Source organism: Pelophylax lessonae (assembly GCF_965119305.1).
Source record: "Pelophylax lessonae genome assembly, chromosome: 2".
Classification (NCBI taxonomy): domain Eukaryota; kingdom Metazoa; phylum Chordata; class Amphibia; order Anura; family Ranidae; genus Pelophylax; species Pelophylax lessonae.
The window spans coordinates 558,864,503-558,883,149 of record NC_138769.1 but is presented as its reverse complement, the minus strand read 5'-3'; the positions used below and the strand labels follow the sequence as shown (position 1 = coordinate 558,883,149).

At 45.4% G+C, this 18,647-nt stretch overlaps 1 protein-coding gene across 2 annotated transcripts in view; it reads right to left on the bottom strand.

Moving 5' to 3' along the window:
• Positions 1 to 18,647, bottom strand: part of KCNH3 (potassium voltage-gated channel subfamily H member 3) — a 148,647-nt gene that overhangs the window by 35,461 nt on the left and 94,539 nt on the right. For both annotated transcript variants that reach the window (XM_082244360.1, XM_082244361.1), the window contains 3 exons: positions 16,355 to 16,512; positions 15,056 to 15,263; positions 12,809 to 13,078 (listed from right to left, as the gene is read on the bottom strand). In XM_082244360.1, coding sequence (XP_082100486.1) covers positions 12,809 to 13,078; positions 15,056 to 15,263; positions 16,355 to 16,512 — 636 coding nt within the window. The remainder of the gene's footprint in view (positions 1 to 12,808; positions 13,079 to 15,055; positions 15,264 to 16,354; positions 16,513 to 18,647) is intronic.

Sequence of the window (18,647 nt, the reverse complement as noted above, 5' to 3'; positions counted from 1 at the left end):
CCTCTGGCTCCCAGGATCTCTCTTCAGGACCGCAGCCCTCCCAGTCCACCAAAAAATATCTTCTCCCCCTGACCAATTTAGAGGCCAATATCTCCTGAACGGAGAAGACATCCGAGGTACCGGATACAGGCGTGGGAGGAAGATTCTTGGGCTAAAAGCGATTAAAGACCGCAGGCTTGAGGAGGGAGACATGAAAACAGTTGGGAATTTTAAGGGAGGGAGGGAGATGGAGTTGGTAACACACAGGATTGATCCTCTTCTTGACCTTGTAGGGTCCCAAATAACGAGGACCAAGCTTGTAACTAGGAACCCTGAAGCGGACTGTCAGGAAAGGAATTGCCATTCAGCAACAATAGAACGCTGGAGGCAGATCAGGTGTGTCACCACACCCATCTCCCCAGCCCTGGCCCTATATAAAGCACTCTCTGGCTGTGCTTCAGTGCTGGTTTATCATCAGCTCTAGTACCTGTGTCCTGTTTGTTTATCTGCGTTCCTGCTTTTGACCCGGCTTGCTCCTTGACCCATCTGCACTTCTCCTTGTTTGACCTCGGCTTGCCTGACGACTCTTTGCCTGAACCATACCTCTGCTGGATATTCTGTGTACCTACATCGGCCTGGATTCCACGGATTCTCTCCTTGTCTTACCCCTCTGTACCTCCATTTCCTCGGACTGATTCACTGTGTATGACCCTCGGCCTGGCATTAACCTTGTCTCTTTTCTCTGAGCATCTATAGATCTCCTGGAAGCGGTCCTAATCACCATCCATCCATCCATCCATCCGGGATCCATCCGCATCCAGTGCTCCTTGGGACGTGTCATCTCCTGTTTCACCACCAGGGGTGATCCGCACCGAGCTGCAAGGGAAGCCCTCTCAGCACTTCGGCCTCCACCAAGGTAACTGACAGCATAAACCAGCCATGTCAGAGGCCGACAGAGGTGCTTCCCAGCTCGAGGCCCTATGCCAGCAGGTTTCAGCCCTGACCCAAGCTGTGCAAAGGCTACAAGATGGGTACTTCCAGCTAGAGGGTCGAGTACTCAACATGGCCGGCCCTTCTCCTCCACCTGATCCGAATCAGCCATCCGCTAGCTCGCTGCCGGCTCCGGCCCAACCGGACCAAGCTAGCTCCGGCCATTCGGCTTCAGCTCCGCCCCCGGAACCACGGGTGCCCACGCCGGAACGCTTCCGTGGGGAGCGTAGGAAATTCAGGGCCTTCAAGAATGCTTGTTTATTATACCTAGCCCTTCAACCTAGGACCTTTTCCTCTGAGTCCGTCAAGGTGGGATTTATAATTTCTCTACTGGCCGAAGAACCTCAGACTTGGGCACACAATCTCTTGGAACAGAAGAGTCCAATCCTGAATTCCACAAACTCTTTCTTTGAGGCTATGGCCCAATTATACGAGGATCCCCAGCGTACAGTCACAGCAGAATCGGCCCTGCATGCCCTCCAGCAAAACAAACGCCCGGCCGAGGACTATACGGTAGACTTCCGTAGATGGGCAGCCGACACGGACTGGAACGAGGCAGCATTAAAATACCAGTACCGTCATGGCCTCTCGGAAGCTTTAAAAGATGAGCTGGCTCGGGTAGAAACACCTGCATCCTTAGAGGATCTAATCGCTCTTGCCATCCAAATGGATAGGCGTCTGCGGGAGCGACGCTCAGAACGCCTTCAAGGGTCTCGAGCCACGTGGGTCATGCCAAAGGTCCCATTTATGGCCTCTCCTCTACCAGGACCAGCTGTCAATGCCCCGGCAGACGGGGAACCTATGCAAATTGGGCTCATTCGTTCCTCCTTGACCCCCGAAGAGAGACAAGGCCGTCGCCAGGCGAACCTCTGTCTATACTGCGGAGCTTCCGGCCACTTCCTCCGCAATTGCCCTGTGAGGCCTAGTAAGTGCTGTTCACGGTCTGTCCCGAACTGTCAGGTCTCTGAGCCATCCCCTGCTCACCTTATCCTTCCTGTCTCCCTACAGGTAGCAGAAGAGAGGATCCAGCTCACGGCAATTATTGATTCCGGAGCTTGCAGTTGCTTCCTGGATTGTACACTAGCTGCGAAGCTAGGGGTACCCCTGCAAGCCAAGGAGCAACAGCTTCAAGTTTTCCTGGCCGACGGATCCCTGCCTAGTTCCGGACCCGTGACCAGGGAGACCTACCCGGTCCTTACTACCACGGACTCGGGTCATCAAGAGCTCCTCCGCTTCGATGTCCTGTCCTCTCCCTTATTCCCGGTCATCCTAGGCCTACCATGGCTCCAAGCCCACAATCCACAGATCGATTGGATTAAGAAGAGGATTTCCTTCTCATCCAAATACTGCCTGGATCATTGCTTCCCTTCTGAATCCCAAGCTCCTGCCACTTGCCTAGCCGTCCAGCCGGCCTCAGATTCCTCCGAAGACATTCCTGCAGCTTACCGGGACTTTAAGGATGTTTTCGACAAAAAGAAAGCTGATGTTCTACCCCCTCACAGGCCCTACGACTGCCCCATTGAGCTTCTCCCAGGGGCTGAGATCCCTTTTGGAAGGATCTTCCCCCTATCTGAAAAGGAATTAGAAACTCTCCGGTCCTATGTCGATGAGAATCTGAAAAAGGGGTTCATCAGGCCCTCATCCTCCCCAGCTGGCGCTGGAATATTTTTTGTGGAGAAGAAGGACGGTACGTTAAGACCTTGTGTTGATTACCGGGAACTCAACAAAGTTACCATTAAAAACCGCTACCCTCTCCCGCTAATTCCAGAATTGTTCCAGCGCTTCCGGAATGCTCGAGTCTTTACTAAACTAGACCTCCGAGGGGCATACAATCTTATCCGCATCCGAGAGGGGGATGAGTGGAAAACTGCATTTAGAACCCGTTTTGGCCACTATGAATATTTGGTCATGCCATTCGGGCTGTGCAATGCCCCGGCCACTTTCCAACATCTGGTAAATGACATTTTCCGTGAATTTCTGGATAACTTCTTAATTGTTTACCTAGATGACATCCTGATCTTCTCCCCCTCTCTAGAACTTCATCGGATTCATGTTAAAAAAGTTCTAACCACCCTGAAGAAACATGGGCTCTACGTGAAACTGGAGAAGTGTGAATTTGAGAGAGGATCTATTCAGTTTCTGGGGCTTATCATTTCAACAGAGGGCGTCTCGATGGATCCTCAGAAGGTGAAGGCAATTTTGGAGTGGCCAGCCCCCACGGATAAGAAAGGAGTTCAGCGATTTGTGGGCTTCGCTAACTTCTACAGAAGATTCGTAAAAGGCTTCTCAACAATTGTCACACCCATCACCCAGCTAACACGTCAGCAGATCCGTTTCCGCTGGTCGCCAGAGGCCCAGTTAGCCTTTGATAAATTAAAGAGCCTGTTCGTGACCGCTCCGATTCTTCAACATCCAGATCCAGCTTTACCCTACATTCTCGAGGTAGATGCCTCAGAAGTAGCCACGGGGGCTATTCTGTCCCAGCGACAAGGCACAAAGGCCTTACTACACCCAGTAGCATTTTTCTCTCGGAAGATGTCACCTCCTGAGAGGAATTATGATGTGGGGGATCGAGAACTTCTAGCCATTAAATCTGCCCTGGAGGAATGGAGGTACCTGTTGGAAGGGGCAGTGCACCCTATTATGATATTCACGGACCACAAGAATCTCGAATATCTGAGGGCCGCCAAACGGTTGAGACCTCGGCAAGCCAGGTGGGCCTTATTTTTCTCCCGCTTCAATTTCCACATTACCTACAGGCCAGGGTCTAAGAATGGAAAAGCGGATGCCCTGTCCCGGATGTTTCCAGACACTCCCGATACAACAGAGCCCAATACCATCCTGTCGGCTCAAAACTTTTTTCTGATCCATACGGACTTACGGTCCTCAATTCAGCAAGCCTCTACCCATTATACAGGACAAGAAGCCGAATCTCTACATAAGCGGGAAGGGTTCCTCTGGTTTCAGGAGAAAATTTTTGTTCCCACACAAGTGAGATTGATGGTCCTCAAGACCTTGCATGACCACAAACTTGCAGGGCATTTTGGGGTAAGGAAGACCTTCGAACTCATTCAACGCCACTTTTGGTGGCCTAAATTACACCAGGACTGCAAAACATATGTAGATTCCTGCATCACCTGTCAACGCAACAAGGGGGCAAAAGTAAAGTCATGGGGACTGTTAAGACCATTGCCAATTCCGGAACTACCCTGGAAGGGTCTATCTATGGACTTTATAGTCGAGCTTCCACCCTCAGAAGGGTTTACTACCATCTTAGTGGTCGTAGACCGACTCACTAAAATGGCTCACTTCCTACCAATGATGGGTACCCCTTCTGCCTTGGAGACAGCCAATACATTTATAAAAGAGGTGGTCAGGCTTCATGGACTTCCGAACAATATAGTCTCGGATCGAGGCGTTCAATTTACCTCTAGGTTCTGGAAGGAGCTCTGTAAATCTTTGGCGGTTGAAGTGTCCCTGTCATCTGCTTATCATCCACAAAGCAACGGGCAAACTGAAAGAACAAATCAAACCCTGGAACAGTACCTCCGATGCTTCTGCACCAGTGCTCAGGACAACTGGACCTCCCTGCTTCCATGCGCGGAGTTCGCCTATAATAATTCTGTGCACTCCGCAACCAACCAAACCCCATTTTGGGCTAATTATGGCTTCCATCCTTCCTTTTTGCCCAATCTGGATCAGGAAATTACGGTTCCCGCAGTCCATGATCGGCTAGCAGCCATTGCAGCTAATCTCCAGTTGTTACGGGACAATATTCTGAAGGCACAACAGGCCTATAAAAAGTTCTGTGATCTCAAACGGAAGGAGAACCCAGCATACAAGGTGGGAGACAAGGTTTGGCTTTCGTCAGTTAATCTAAGATTGTCTTGCCCATCCAAGAAGTTGGGGCCCCGATTCATCGGTCCTTTTGAGGTCAAAAGAATAGTGAATCCTGTAGCCTTTGAGTTAATCCTGCCTGGCTCTCTTAAGATCCATCCGGTGTTTCATGCTTCGCTGCTTAAACCGGCGATACCAAGCCCCTACCCTGGAAGAGAAGAGTTACCACCTCCTCCAGTTTCGGTAGAAGGGGAGACTGAATTCGAGGTTGAGACCATCCTAGATTGTCGACAGAAAGGCAATCGCACTCAATATCTAATCAAATGGAAAGGATACCCGCCGGAAGACAATTCTTGGGAACCATTAGGCAACATACATGCTCCTAAACTCCTGAGAGAGTTTCACAACAAGTTTCCGGGAAAGTGTGGTCGTAGGGCATCCAGAGGCTGCCCCTCGGGGGGGGGGGCACTGTCAGGAAAGGAATTGCCATTCAGCAACAATAGAACGCTGGAGGCAGATCAGGTGTGTCACCACGCCCATCTCCCCAGCCCTGGCCCTATATAAAGCACTCTCTGGCTGTGCTTCAGTGCTGGTTTATCATCAGCTCTAGTACCTGTGTCCTGTTTGTTTATCTGCGTTCCTGCTTTTGACCCGGCTTGCTCCTTGACCCATCTGCACTTCTCCTTGTTTGACCTCGGCTTGCCTGACGACTCTTTGCCTGAACCATACCTCTGCTGGATATTCTGTGTACCTACATCGGCCTGGATTCCACGGATTCTCTCCTTGTCTTACCCCTCTGTACCTCCATTTCCTCGGACTGATTCACTGTGTATGACCCTCGGCCTGGCATTAACCTTGTCTCTTTTCTCTGAGCATCTATAGATCTCCTGGAAGCGGTCCTAATCACCATCCATCCATCCATCCGGGATCCATCCGCATCCAGTGCTCCTTGGGACGTGTCATCTCCTGTTTCACCACCAGGGGTGATCCGCACCGAGCTGCAAGGGAAGCCCTCTCAGCACTTCGGCCTCCACCAAGGTAACTGACACGGACGTACTTGGAGGAAAGCCAAACTCTGTCCCCAGGAACCAGGACAGGAGGAGACCGACGTTTCTTGTCCGCTTGGATTTTCATGCGGGATGAGGCCTGTAAGAGGGACAGGCGCGTCTCACACCAGATGGCAGAGAAGTCTTGCACCAGGTCATCCACTGCAGGTACACAGGAGGAGGAGGATAACGGCAGAGGAGGCAGAGGATGACGACCGTAAACCACGAAGAAGGGAGACTTGTTGGTGGCGGAAGAGTCTTTGTGGTTATAGGAGAACTCCGCCCACGGGAGGAGGTCGACCCAATCGTCTTGACGGGAGGAAACGAAGTGGCGAAGGTAGTCGCCCAAGATTTGATTGACCCGCTCTACTTGTCCGTTGGTTTGGGGGTGGTATGAAGAAGAGAAATCCAGCTTGATTTTAAGCCGTTCACAGAGAGCCCTCCAGAACTTGGACACAAACTGGACTCCTCTATCGGAGACAATATGTGAAGGCAGGCCGTGTAACCGGAAGATGTGTCGGAGGAAATGCTTGGCCAACTGAGGTGCGGATGGTAAGGCTGGCAACGGGATGAAGTGCGCCATCTTCGAGAAGCGATCTACGACGACCCAAATTATCGTTTTCCCGTGAGATGGTGGTAGGTCCGTAACAAAGTCCATCGCGATATTGGACCAAGGGGTCTCTGGTATGGGAAGTGGCTGGAGAAAGCCGGCGGGTCTTTGGCGAGGGGTTTTGTCTCTGGCACATACAGAGCAGGACTGTACAAATTCAGAGATGTCCTTCTACAAGGATGGCCACCAATATCTCCTGGAGATAAGTTGTAGAGTCTTTCGGACGCCAGGATGTCCTGCGAGAAGAGAAGAATGTCCCCACTTAAGAACCTTTAGGCGAAGATGGGGAGAAACATAGGTCTTTCCAGGAGGGAGGTTACGCAAGTCTATAGGTGCCACAGTGACCAGACATTCCGGGGGCACAATGTGCTGTGGCTTGACTTCCTCTCCTGTGACATCAGACGAACGAGAGAGGGCATCGGCCATGAGGTTCTTGCTCGCTGGACGAAAGTGGATCCGGAAGTTAAATCTGGCAAAAAATAGAGACCAGCGAGCTTGGCGGGGATTTAGTCTCTGAGCAGACTGGAGGTAAGATAGATTTTTATGATCCGTGTAGATGTTCACGGGATGTACCGATCCTTCCAGTAAATGCCGCCACTCTTCCAAGGCCAGCTTGATGGCGAGTAATTCTCTATCCCCAATAGAATAATTTCTTTCAGCGGGAGAGAAAGTCTTAGAAAAAAACCCGCAAGTAACCGACTTGCCTCTCGTAGTCTTTTGCATGAGCAAAGCACCAGCACCAACAGAGGAAGCGTCTACTTCCAGGTAGAACGGCTTAGTAGGATCCGGTCTGGACAGAACTGGGGCGGTGGCAAAGGCAGACTTAAGAGCGCTGAAGGCCTTCTCGGCCTGGGGCGGCCAAGATTTCGGGTTAGCCCCCTTCTTGGTTAGGGCTACAATTGGTGCCACAAGGGTGGAGTAATGCGGTATGAACTGTCTATAATAGTTTGCGAATCCGAGGAATCGCTGGATGGCCTTAAGGCCAGAGGGACGAGGCCAGTCCAGGATGGCAGACAGTTTGGCAGGATCCATTTGTAGTCCCTTGGCAGAAATGATGTAGCCCAGGAAGGGAAGGCTGGTACGGTCGAACAAACACTTTTCAAATTTAGCGTAGAGACGGTTTTTTCTGAGACGGGAGAGTACTAAGCGGACATGAGCACGGTGTTGATCCAAGTTAGTAGAGAAGATGAGGATGTCATCCAAATAGACCACGACACAGGTATAGAGCAGGTCTCGGAAAATGTCGTTAACGAACTCCTGGAAGACCGCTGGAGCGTTACAGAGCCCGAAAGGCATGACTAAGTACTCAAAATGCCCGTCTCGGGTGTTAAAAGCCGTCTTCCACTCGTCACCCTCTCGGATGCGAATAAGGTTATAGGCCCCTCTGAGATCCAACTTGGTGAAGTACTTGGCGCCTTGTAACCGGTCAAAGAGTTCCGTAATCAGGGGAAGAGGGTAACGGTTCTTTACAGTAATGCTGTTGAGACCCCGAAAGTCTATGCAAGGCCTAAGGGTACCGTCCTTCTTCGCAACAAAGAAGAATCCTGCTCCGGCAGGAGAAGAGGATTTCCTGATAAACCCTCTCTGCAGGTTCTCCTGGATATACTCTGACATGGCTAGAGTCTCTGGAGGGGAGAGAGGATAGATTCTTCTCCTAGGCGGCGTAGTGCCAGGTTGCAAGTCAATGGGGCAGTCATATGGCCTATGTGGAGGCAACACCTCCGCCTGTTTCTTGCAAAAAACGTCTGGAAAATCCGCATATGGTTCAGGCAGACCGGGAGGAGGAGAAATAACAGGTGCAGACTTGACTCGTACCGACTTGAGACATCTGCCGAAACAAGCCGAACCCCAGCTTCGAACCTCTCCGGAGGTCCAATCCAGAACGGGACAATGGCGCTGGAGCCAGGGCAGACCCAAGAGGAGTTCTGAGGTGCAATGGGGTAACACAGAAAACTCCAATCGCTCCGAATGCAGGACTCCGATGTCCATCTGGAGGGTTTCTGTATGGAACTGCACCATACCGTCGAGTCTCTCTCCATTAACTGTGGAGATGAAGATGGGCTTCAGTAAACGAACCACAGGGATGTGGAACTTGTTCACCAGCGAGGCGTCGATGAAGTTACTGGCTGAACCGGAATCCAGAAAGGCAGAGGCACATCAGCGGGATCCATGGCCGGATCTTACTGTCAGGGTCCGGACTGGTAGCAGGAGCGGTGCAGAGAGTGGATCCGCTGTGTCAGTGAGGGATTGGCGTGGACCGTACCGGAGGATCGGTTCTAAGTAGTTACTGGTTTTCACCAGAGCCCGCCGCAAGGCGGGATGGGCTTGCTGCGGCGGTAACTACCAGGTCGTGTCCTCTGGTAGCGGCTCAACCTCACCGACTGCTGATATAGGCGTAGTATAAAAGGGACAGGCAGAGGCGTAGTCAGACGTAGCAAAGGTCAGGGCAGGCAGCACAGGTTCAGAGGCGATAGTCGTTAGCAAAGGGTTCGGCAACAGGCAAAGGATTACACAAATAACGCTTTCACTAAGGCAAAAAGGCAACAAAGATCCGGCAATGGCTGGAAGGGGCAGGTCACTTATATAGGAAACAGGAAACAGGAAACAGGTCACAGGAAACAGGTCACAGGAAACAGGTCACAGGAAACAGGAAACAGGTCACAGGAAACAGGAAACAGGTCACAGGAAACAGGAAGGGAGGTTTGGACCAGGCACCAATTACTGGTGCACAGGCCCCTTAAATTTCAAACGACCTGCGCGCGTGCGCCCTATGGTGCAGGGGCGCGCGCTCCGGGAACCATGTGAGCGGGGAGTGGAGGAGGGAGCCGGAGCGGGCACAGGTGAGTGGATCTGGAACGAACGCTGCGAGCGCTCCGGTCCAGAAGCAGGGACCGGAGCTCTCAGCGTTACACTGTATTTGGCTCCATCCATCTTCCCATCAATTTTAACCATCTTCCCTGTCCCTGCTGAAGAAAAGCAGGTCCAAACCATGATGCTGCCACCACCATGTTTGACAGTGGGGATGGTGTGTTCAGGGTGATGAGCTGTGTTGCTTCTACGCCAAACATAAAGTTTTGCATTGTTGCCAAAAAGTTCGATTTTGGTTTCATCTGACCAGAGCACCTTCTTCCACATGTTTGGTGTGTCTCCCAGGTGGCTTGTGGCAAACTTTAAACAACACTTTTTATGGATATCTTTAAGAAATGGCTTTCTTCTTGCCACTCTTCCATAAAAGCCAGATTTGTGCAGTATACGACTGATTGTTGTGCTATGGAAAGAGTCTCCCACCTCAGCTGTAGATCTCTGCAGTTCATCCAGAGTGATTATGGGCCTCTTGGCTGTATCTCTGATCAGTCTTCTCCTTGTATGAGCTGAAAGTTTAGAGGGACGGCCAGGTCTTTAGGTAGATTTGCAGTGGTCTGATACTCCTTCCATTTGTATATTATAGCTTGCACAGTGCTCCTTGAGATGTTTAAAGCTTAGGAAATCTTTTTGTATCCAAATCTGGCTTTAAACTTCTCCACAACAGTATCTCAGACCTGCCTGGTGTGTTCCTTGTTCTTCATGATGCTCTCTGCGCTTTAAACTGACCTCTGAGACTATCACAGTGCAGGTGCATTTATACGGAGACTTGATTACACACAGGTGGATTCTATTTATCATCATTAGTCATTTAGATCAACATTGGATCATTCAGAGATCCTCACTGAACTTCTGGAGAGAGTTTGCTGCACTGAAAGTAAAGGAGCTGAATAATTTTGCACGCCCAATTTTTCAGTTTTTTATTTGTTAACAAAGTTTGAAATATCCAATAAATTTCGTTCCACTTTATGATTGTGTCCCACTTGTTGTTGATTCTTAGAAAAAATACAGTTTTATATCTTTATGTTTGAAGCCTGAAATGTGGCAAAAGGTCGAAAAGTTCAAGGGGGCCGAATACTTTTGCAATGCACTGTATATATGCTCAATATATGTATATATAAAATGTTGTTTGGGCAAAAAAAACTAAGGGGAAATTTTCTCTTATGAAGCTCCAAATATCAGTATTATCTCAACAGGGATTCTAATCCCTTCCCACTCTATCCAAACTGAAAAAAAAAAAAAAATTGTCTGGGTATACGATTGAAATTTAAATGGATTGCTTAGTATGGGTTTACCTACTATGCAGTTGTTTGTAAATCCTTTTCTTGAGTACTAAAAAATCTGTAGCCAGGATTACATAATGTCAGCGGTTTACTGTTTGTGTTTACTTCAGCTTTAATTATTCCGTTGCTGCACACAGTTGACACTTTTCTTGGTAGAGCAGTGTGTTGCTAAGAAGCTGCTAGGGATATGTATGGAGAACTTTTTTATTTTAAAGCTTCTGCTGCAGCTATTAATACGCTGACTAGGAGACCCTTCACCAGCCAGCATATGCACACACATACGCCCACACATGGATACATACACTGTCTCCATAGAAATATCCCACACATGCATAGATTAGGAATCTGCCTTGTTCTGCTTACTAATTAACAATAATTTAAGAAAGTGGAAATTAAGTAAGTGGTATGAAGTAATATCAAAGAAACACTGAAGTAAAAAGATAGATAAAGCTATCTAAATAATTAGGATGACTTTCATCCGATACCATCTAAGCAGGCTCTGATTTTAACTGGGTATGTCGATTTACTAACAGATACATTTGTTACACCAAATTCAGACAAAACCTAGGTAAGCAATGGATAATTTTATCAGATCTCCTTTGTGTTTTACTGTGCACAGACCTTTCATCAAGTATCATGCAGGGATGGCAATGATGATCAGCGCTTCGTTCCTATAGACCTCAGTGGCCACCGACCACCTCACCCAAAGCCAAGCAAGAACTGAACTAGGTGCACAGTCATAAGTTTAACCACTAGTACTTAGAGGATGAGCTACCAACAACAGGCCCAGGATGGAGCAGTTCATCTGTTTTAGAGAATTGGACTGGCCATCTTTCTAACTTGGCATTTGCCAGAAAGGTTGGTGTTATTGGTGAGTTCCCACGGCCTGATAAAGCTTTGTGTACATATTTTATTCTTTTATCTCTAATACAGATGATGTCAAAGCATAAAAAATGATTGTTCCACATGGTATATGTTTGGTCAAATACAGAAAAAGACAGATGGGCCTTATATGTTAGGTCTACTTGAAGCTCCAGTCCCTCAATATTTACTGTGACTGATTAGGCTTCTATTGACTCTTGCTATAAGAACAGGTAATTGGGAACTTTTCTATCCCCAGAAATATTTATGTTGGGCAGCAATACAAATAACAAAGTTGTAGGATTAAATAAATAAAGGTGCATATTAATCATGACTCATCTTAATCAATACACACAAGCAGCACTAAGACCATATACTTAGGTCTAAAAGATTCTCTAAAATCACATGTATTCACATATAAAATAAAGAAATGCCCAATAGTGGAAGAGTCCATCACAAGCAGGGTCCATGTGGGGTCCCAGTAAGGGATGTATCTCCGGTGTGGAACGTAAGTTGACACAGTGTCCCTTCACCTCACCACGTGTAAACCCCCAAATCTAAACGCTTACTAGATCCCTCTGCAATATTGGCCTTGCAAAGATGCTCAAATCTTGTCCAGACCGTCCAGATATTAGAGCACATAGAACAGTACCGCCAAATGTAAAATGCACGTCTTTATTCAAATCCTCCCCCCCTCACCCATTACACTTACATCAATCAGATCAAATAACAGCATGTAGTCATAAAGTATCGGCACCACGGACTCTGCCGGCCGCTTACCGGTCCTCCGCCCGCTCATCAGCGCTCCGGAAGCTCCCGATCATTACCGAAGCTGCCGCGCAGCGTACCGTTGCCTGGGTGACTGTGCAAGCCACCGCCCTAACGTGTTTCGTCAGAGGACTTCAATGGAGAGCGTAGGATTAGCACAGTAACTATCTTTGCAGTTCTTACTTTAATCTTACACTTCCAAATAAAAGATAAGTAACAGCTAATAAGCTATCTTTACAACTTCTCACGTTCACTGCAAGTCACCTCAGAGCATGCACAGATTATAAAAAAGGCACAGTATTTGTGTTCTAATACAGGCTTTCCCATGAATTCTTAATCTGCCATACATTAAGCACAATTTGACTAGTTGTACAGCAGCTGCATTCAGCCAGATGAAGCTCCTCATCAGCCACTGGTTCTGGCTGTCAGAATACAATAAATGCAATGGGAGAGTTGTCCATCCTTGTTGTATAGCATGGATGGAGGAATCACATTTTTTTTTGTTCAGCTCACAGGCTAAGTGTGTATGGAGTGTACGTATATGTAACTTTTTTCTACATGATAACACATACCTCCAATCAACATGATACAGATGGAGAAGATCTTCTCAGTGTCTGTATTAGCAGACACATTCCCAAACCCAACACTGGTTAGACTGCTGAGTGCAAAGTACAAAGATGTAATGTATGAACTCCTGGGAGATGGTCCTCCTAGTAACACAAGCGTAGTCTCATTTGAACTGTCTTCACTGTCATTGTTTGGAAGTGACAAGTGCCTGCTGATATTTTTTCTTCCCATGTAGTAAGGGGTTTCCAAACGCCGGGCCAACTCTTGAAGCCAACCTGCAAAAACCAAAAAGAAAAAAAATTGAGCACTGCATTATTGGGATTGTGGCCTTCCTCATCTTAGAACTGATATGATCTCCTCCACATCTGACACGTTTTGTATTTTTTTTAGTTTAAGAGAAAACGAGAGGAGAGTACCTCCTACAGAAAACCAATGAATTCACAGGGGGAACCAAAGATTTCTGACTAGTGCAGGAGTGCCTATAAACCTCCAATTCATTTCTTTTAGGTGATCAGAGAAAACTCCTGCAGACAATCAATATCAATTTGGATATCAAATAGGTTAATAGGTGCTGTTATGCAATGACAAATTAAAACCACATCTATTTCCCTCCATATGATGAGGAAATTAGGTTCAGTCATTGGGGATCAAAAATAAATCAGATGCTGAATTGTCCAAATTCATGCCCCCATGGTTAAAACATTATATACCCATTGAATTTATATATCCTCCTCTAATGGGTAATCTGTTGTAATGTTCACCTACCTGTAAATTTGTCTAAACATTCAATAAACATTATTGAACTGAAAACAGAAGGAAAAGAAAGAAAGAAAGGGGTCACATGAGGTTCTGGTCTGCAAACTAATCCAACAACAACCTTTAATCTTTTAAAGGTCTTCGGAAAGTAAGTTATGGCCCCATTTACCAATGTAAGAATTCATGAGCTGTGTAAATAGTCACGTGGGAATAAAATTTAAAAAAGAGCTGCGTGTAATGGGGAATAGAAATTTAAATCTTTAAAAAGAGGCAGGCTGGTTTAGTGAATTGTTTTTTTCTTACTAGAAAAATGCAATCCAATGTATCAATTGCAAGTGCAGAACTGTCCTGAGGTTTGGACCATTCACACTTGTCCATTTTCTTGCATTAAAATACATACCTTTTACTGCATGAAAATTCATTTCAGGTAGAAATTTCATTAATATGAATACATATAAGTGTGAAAGGACCCTGTCCTATGTATTGTTAGACACTGATAAACAGTGGTAAAGTTATGGGTGGTCCAGTTAGAGGAAGACAAAGTTTTTCGGAGAATTGCCAGTTATCCCACATCTTAAAGTTGTGTTGCATTCAAGGGCTCAAATGTTTTGGCCATAGGAAAGAAGGAAGATAGGGAACAAAGGAAATTGATAATGGACTGCAATTTGGGATTTTTAGAAATACACACACAGTGGAGGTCCCATCTGCATTATATAATGCACATTTCTGCAAATTATTGACCCTCTTTGTTTTTATGAAATATGGAGTAGAGCAAAGAAATCTCTCCAAATAAAAGCTACTATTTTGATTGTACTGTTTTTAATATACTATACAAGGTCTTTAGAATTGAGGCAGTTTTTATAGCTTATTCCTTACCAGCCATTATATTACAGGCATACCCCACTTTTAAACACACAATGGGACCAGAGCATGTATGTAAAATGAAGCAATACCTTTTTTTTACTTCTCAATGCATGTAAATACTCTATCTTGGTCAGCTTGACATGGCACTGCTCCCAAACCATAACTGACAAGGACACCAAACTTGGGGAGCACGTTAAGGGGACACAGGACTATGACATGGTAGATTACCTAGGCAAGCTGGCTGGCAACCAAATGGGATATGTTGTAGTCCTGGGCCCCCTCTTGGTGCTCCCAAAGTTTTGTGTCCCTGTCACTTATGGTTCGGGAGTAGTGCCATGTCAAGCAGAACAAGATTTCCCATAGACACCAATGTTAGACAGTGAGAAGTGCCTTACCAAGCTGACCAAGATTTCCCATAGACTTCAATGTTAAAAACTGGCAGCAGTGCCATGCCAAGCTGACCAAGCTGTGTCTGTACTCGCGAGTGTATGTAAAACGGGGTTTTCCTGTATACTGTTCTGGGCATCCATAAATGTCTTAAATATGTCTAAATTTTTAATGTAAGTTTACATTTTAAACAACTATCACAACCAGATGGAAACTGCATTATATAATATACAGTGCAAGCTCACCAATCTCTGGCACTTCCGATTGATTGCTTGCAATTTCTTGCTGACCAATGAAATACCAGATGCAGGCCACCCAGTGTGCTAGAAGAGCAAAGACAACCATGAGGAGGCTGAGAACAACTGCACTGTACTGGGAATATCGATCCAATCGTGGGAGAAGGCGTAGGAGTCGAAGTAGGCGAACAGTCTTCAAAAGGTGAGCCCCAAAATACTTTCATTAGGTGGAAAGAAAGAGATAAGAGTACAACTGACATCAGTACAAATGACATGTTGCAAGCAAATTGAGGCAGAAAAAGCAAGTTTAAAAGATCTGGAAACATATCAGGATTCTATAACATTCACAGAATCACTACTGAATGAGAAAGAATGATCTGGCATATTCTTTAAAGCACATCTAAATCCCAAAACACACATGTAATATATTGCAGCATACCAGTTTTTACATATGGTGCCTCGTTTTTTTTATTTTTTCCCTTTATTTTTTCCTGGTAATCCTGTGAATAACACACTTTCCAACTGAGGAGTAGGGGCCTACTCCTCTACTGCATCCATGGTTGCCCCCTAGGCTAGACTTTATGTCTACCTTTGTTCATCCACATTACCTAGGGGATTGGTAGTTTGCACAAGATAGATAACATTGTATGTGCTCTCTTTTTAACTCACAGGAAGGGGCAAAGACACTGAATTTCAAAGCAAGATCAACAAAATGTTCTTTACTTGCTGAAAACGGTCTTAGCCCAAAAAAGAAACCTATTGCAACCATCACATCTAAGGCAGAACATTGCATCTGTCAGAAACCTATGAATATTAGCATGAATCAGAAAAGATTTAGCAGAGCTGGAGGTTTCAGCCAGTAGTGGGAGAAATTAGTAAAGAAATAGTGCCCACTTGGCTCAGGGGTACATGCAACCAATCTACTGTGCCCTTTCTGTTGGGGTATATTCCAGTTAATTTAAATGGGAGAAATGTATTAACTGTAGCTGTTTCAGTTACAAAAATACAATTTGCCTTTGTTTTAGAGAACGAAAAAAAAGAATGTAGTCAGGGCCTGTAATAGCTTTGCATTGCACTGGCCTTCTCCAAAATCATACTGTCATTGTGTGTACAGTCTAATGGCATAAAAACTTTATTGGCAGCAGTGCAGTCTCACAGTCACCATCACAGAGCCACTGCACCACCGAGTAAGCCTCTAGTCAGTGTTAGAGAATGCAAAGCCTTTAGAAGTGTTTTTCTTAAGCAAAGCTCTCCCGAAGTCTCACACAAAAGACAAATGTTATATATTTTGAAGAAAAGGTCACTCACAATGTTGACTTTGAAGCTATAGAGCAGATCCACAGGAAGAGCAGCTAGAAGATCCAGTAGGAACCATGTCCTGGTGTAATGGATAAAGATAAGACGTGAGGAGAATACCACTTGTCCAGACTGGCTGACAAATGTGGTGCGGAAATTCAGAATGATATCTGTTTATCAATAGAAGACCATGCAAAAATATAGCATTAATCTCAAACTATGTGAAATATTAAGCAATACCTACAGCTTAATTCAAGTGTATCTAAGGAAAATATGTAAAATCGTCTATTCATTTCAACCTTGAAATTAGTTTCATTCATTATTTCTAGCCTACCACTATTATTCTGAACGATCTTGAAGTTTGTAAACATTTCCACGACTGGAGATTATCGGCGGGGGGATATGTTGGAGACTAGCATCTTTCCACACCTGTGTCCCCCTTTTTTGGCGTTACCACTGGCACATCCTATTGGATAGTCTTTGTCAGGTGACTACACCCATTTTCCTATTATATCCACTCTGCCCTTGACTCCTCCTCCTCTTTCGCCTTGTGGATTGTAGCAGAGGAAAGTGCACATTGGGAGGTCACAATTGTTGCTTGATTTTTTATCCATATCTGTGAGGGTCCATGTATATGTTTTTAGGTAAGGCTCAGCCTACTGTATATGGTCTCATGTGTGTCCATTTTTGGCTCTGTTTCCCATTTAATTCCATTTTATTATTTATATGTTTTTCTTTCCTCTTATTATTAGATATTTTAGCCATTTATCATTCTTTCAAAGGGAGGTGAGCCAGGTACCTTGGGGTTTCCACCTGACTTACTTTTGTGTGACAACATACATACGCAAGGTATTTAAATATACACTAACTTTTCCGTTTTCTATTCCTATCTATTCTTTATTTCATTTATTTATGTTGGTAATATTTGTTTTATTTTCTTTTTTACACATCTATCAGGACTCCTTTAGTTCCTGGGGACATTTTTCCATATCCCCTGTGCTCCCTTGGACAATTGGAGGAGTATGTGCTGCCTCCCCCTGGAGACATCCATACACATTTAATGCTTGTGGTTTCTGAACACGCTTTATTGTAAGTTGTAATGGGGTGAATTGTAAGGTTGGTGAATTTATACTACCTTTTTGGTGAACACAATACTGTTATCTAATAACTTTTCTGTTATGAATACTGACATCTATATATGTTACAGAAATTTGTGTAGACAGCAGATGGATGCTGGCCCCCTGAGGAAGAATACAAAAGTTGAAATGCGTCAGAGCTTCTTTTCACCTGCATCTGTCACTATTATTGATATTATTGCCTTTGGTCCTATTTTTGTACCATAGTATTAACCACTATAATTTTGTATGTTCATATTTTATGGTGCATCAACACTATCCCTGTAAATTTAGGGGTTTATTTTAATATTGCTCCAATAAAATGCTGTGTTTTTAAACCTATATTTTCATTATTTTGTACAACTGTTTATCAATATCTTTTCTGGCATCAGAAAATCCCCTTCGTGGGTCTTTGTCTTTTTTTTTTTACTTTGTGAAGATTCCCACATATTTACTTCCTTGAATTCTGTGGCCTGTATTCCCTATGCCCTGTAAGTAGGCACTGCTGTGTCACACCTGACAGAACCTGCCTTCTGAACTATAGAAGTGCCGTGAGAAGGCTACTCTTTAAGGGTGTGGGAAGCCTGGAATGAATTGATTCTTTAACTTCTAGTCTGCACAGCTTCAGACATTACTTGCAGTAGTTCTTGGAGGGTTTTGACCTGTTACATGCTACTGCACTAGAACTTTTTAAAATAATTTAGGCTTAACACGCTCCCTTTGCCCTCCCCATCCTATCCATAACCCTCTACAGACTTTTTAAGGAAAAAACTGGACCAGGAGTCGTGCCCCAGGAGTCGAAATGCAGAAGCTGTCCATTTCGAAACCTGGACGTACATCTCAAAGATCTAAACATTCAGGGGTATGGGAAATGAATATGTCCACACACACCTACACAGGTTGAACTGGATGGACTATTGTCTTTATTCAACCTCAACTACTATGTAACTATGAAGAGGTTAGTACTATTAACCTTTAATAGTATATAATAATAGATTGCACATTCATGCGTTCACACGCTGACATATACAGAGGGAATAAAGTCACAAATATATTTCAATATATGTGGGTTTATCAGAAATTAGATGGTTGGTTCAACTGAAAGCAAGAGTCTTGGGGCCTGTAGCCAAGGAGAGCCTGTAAGCTAGGACACAAAAGATTAATGATAGCCATACTTAAGGGACTTCAAA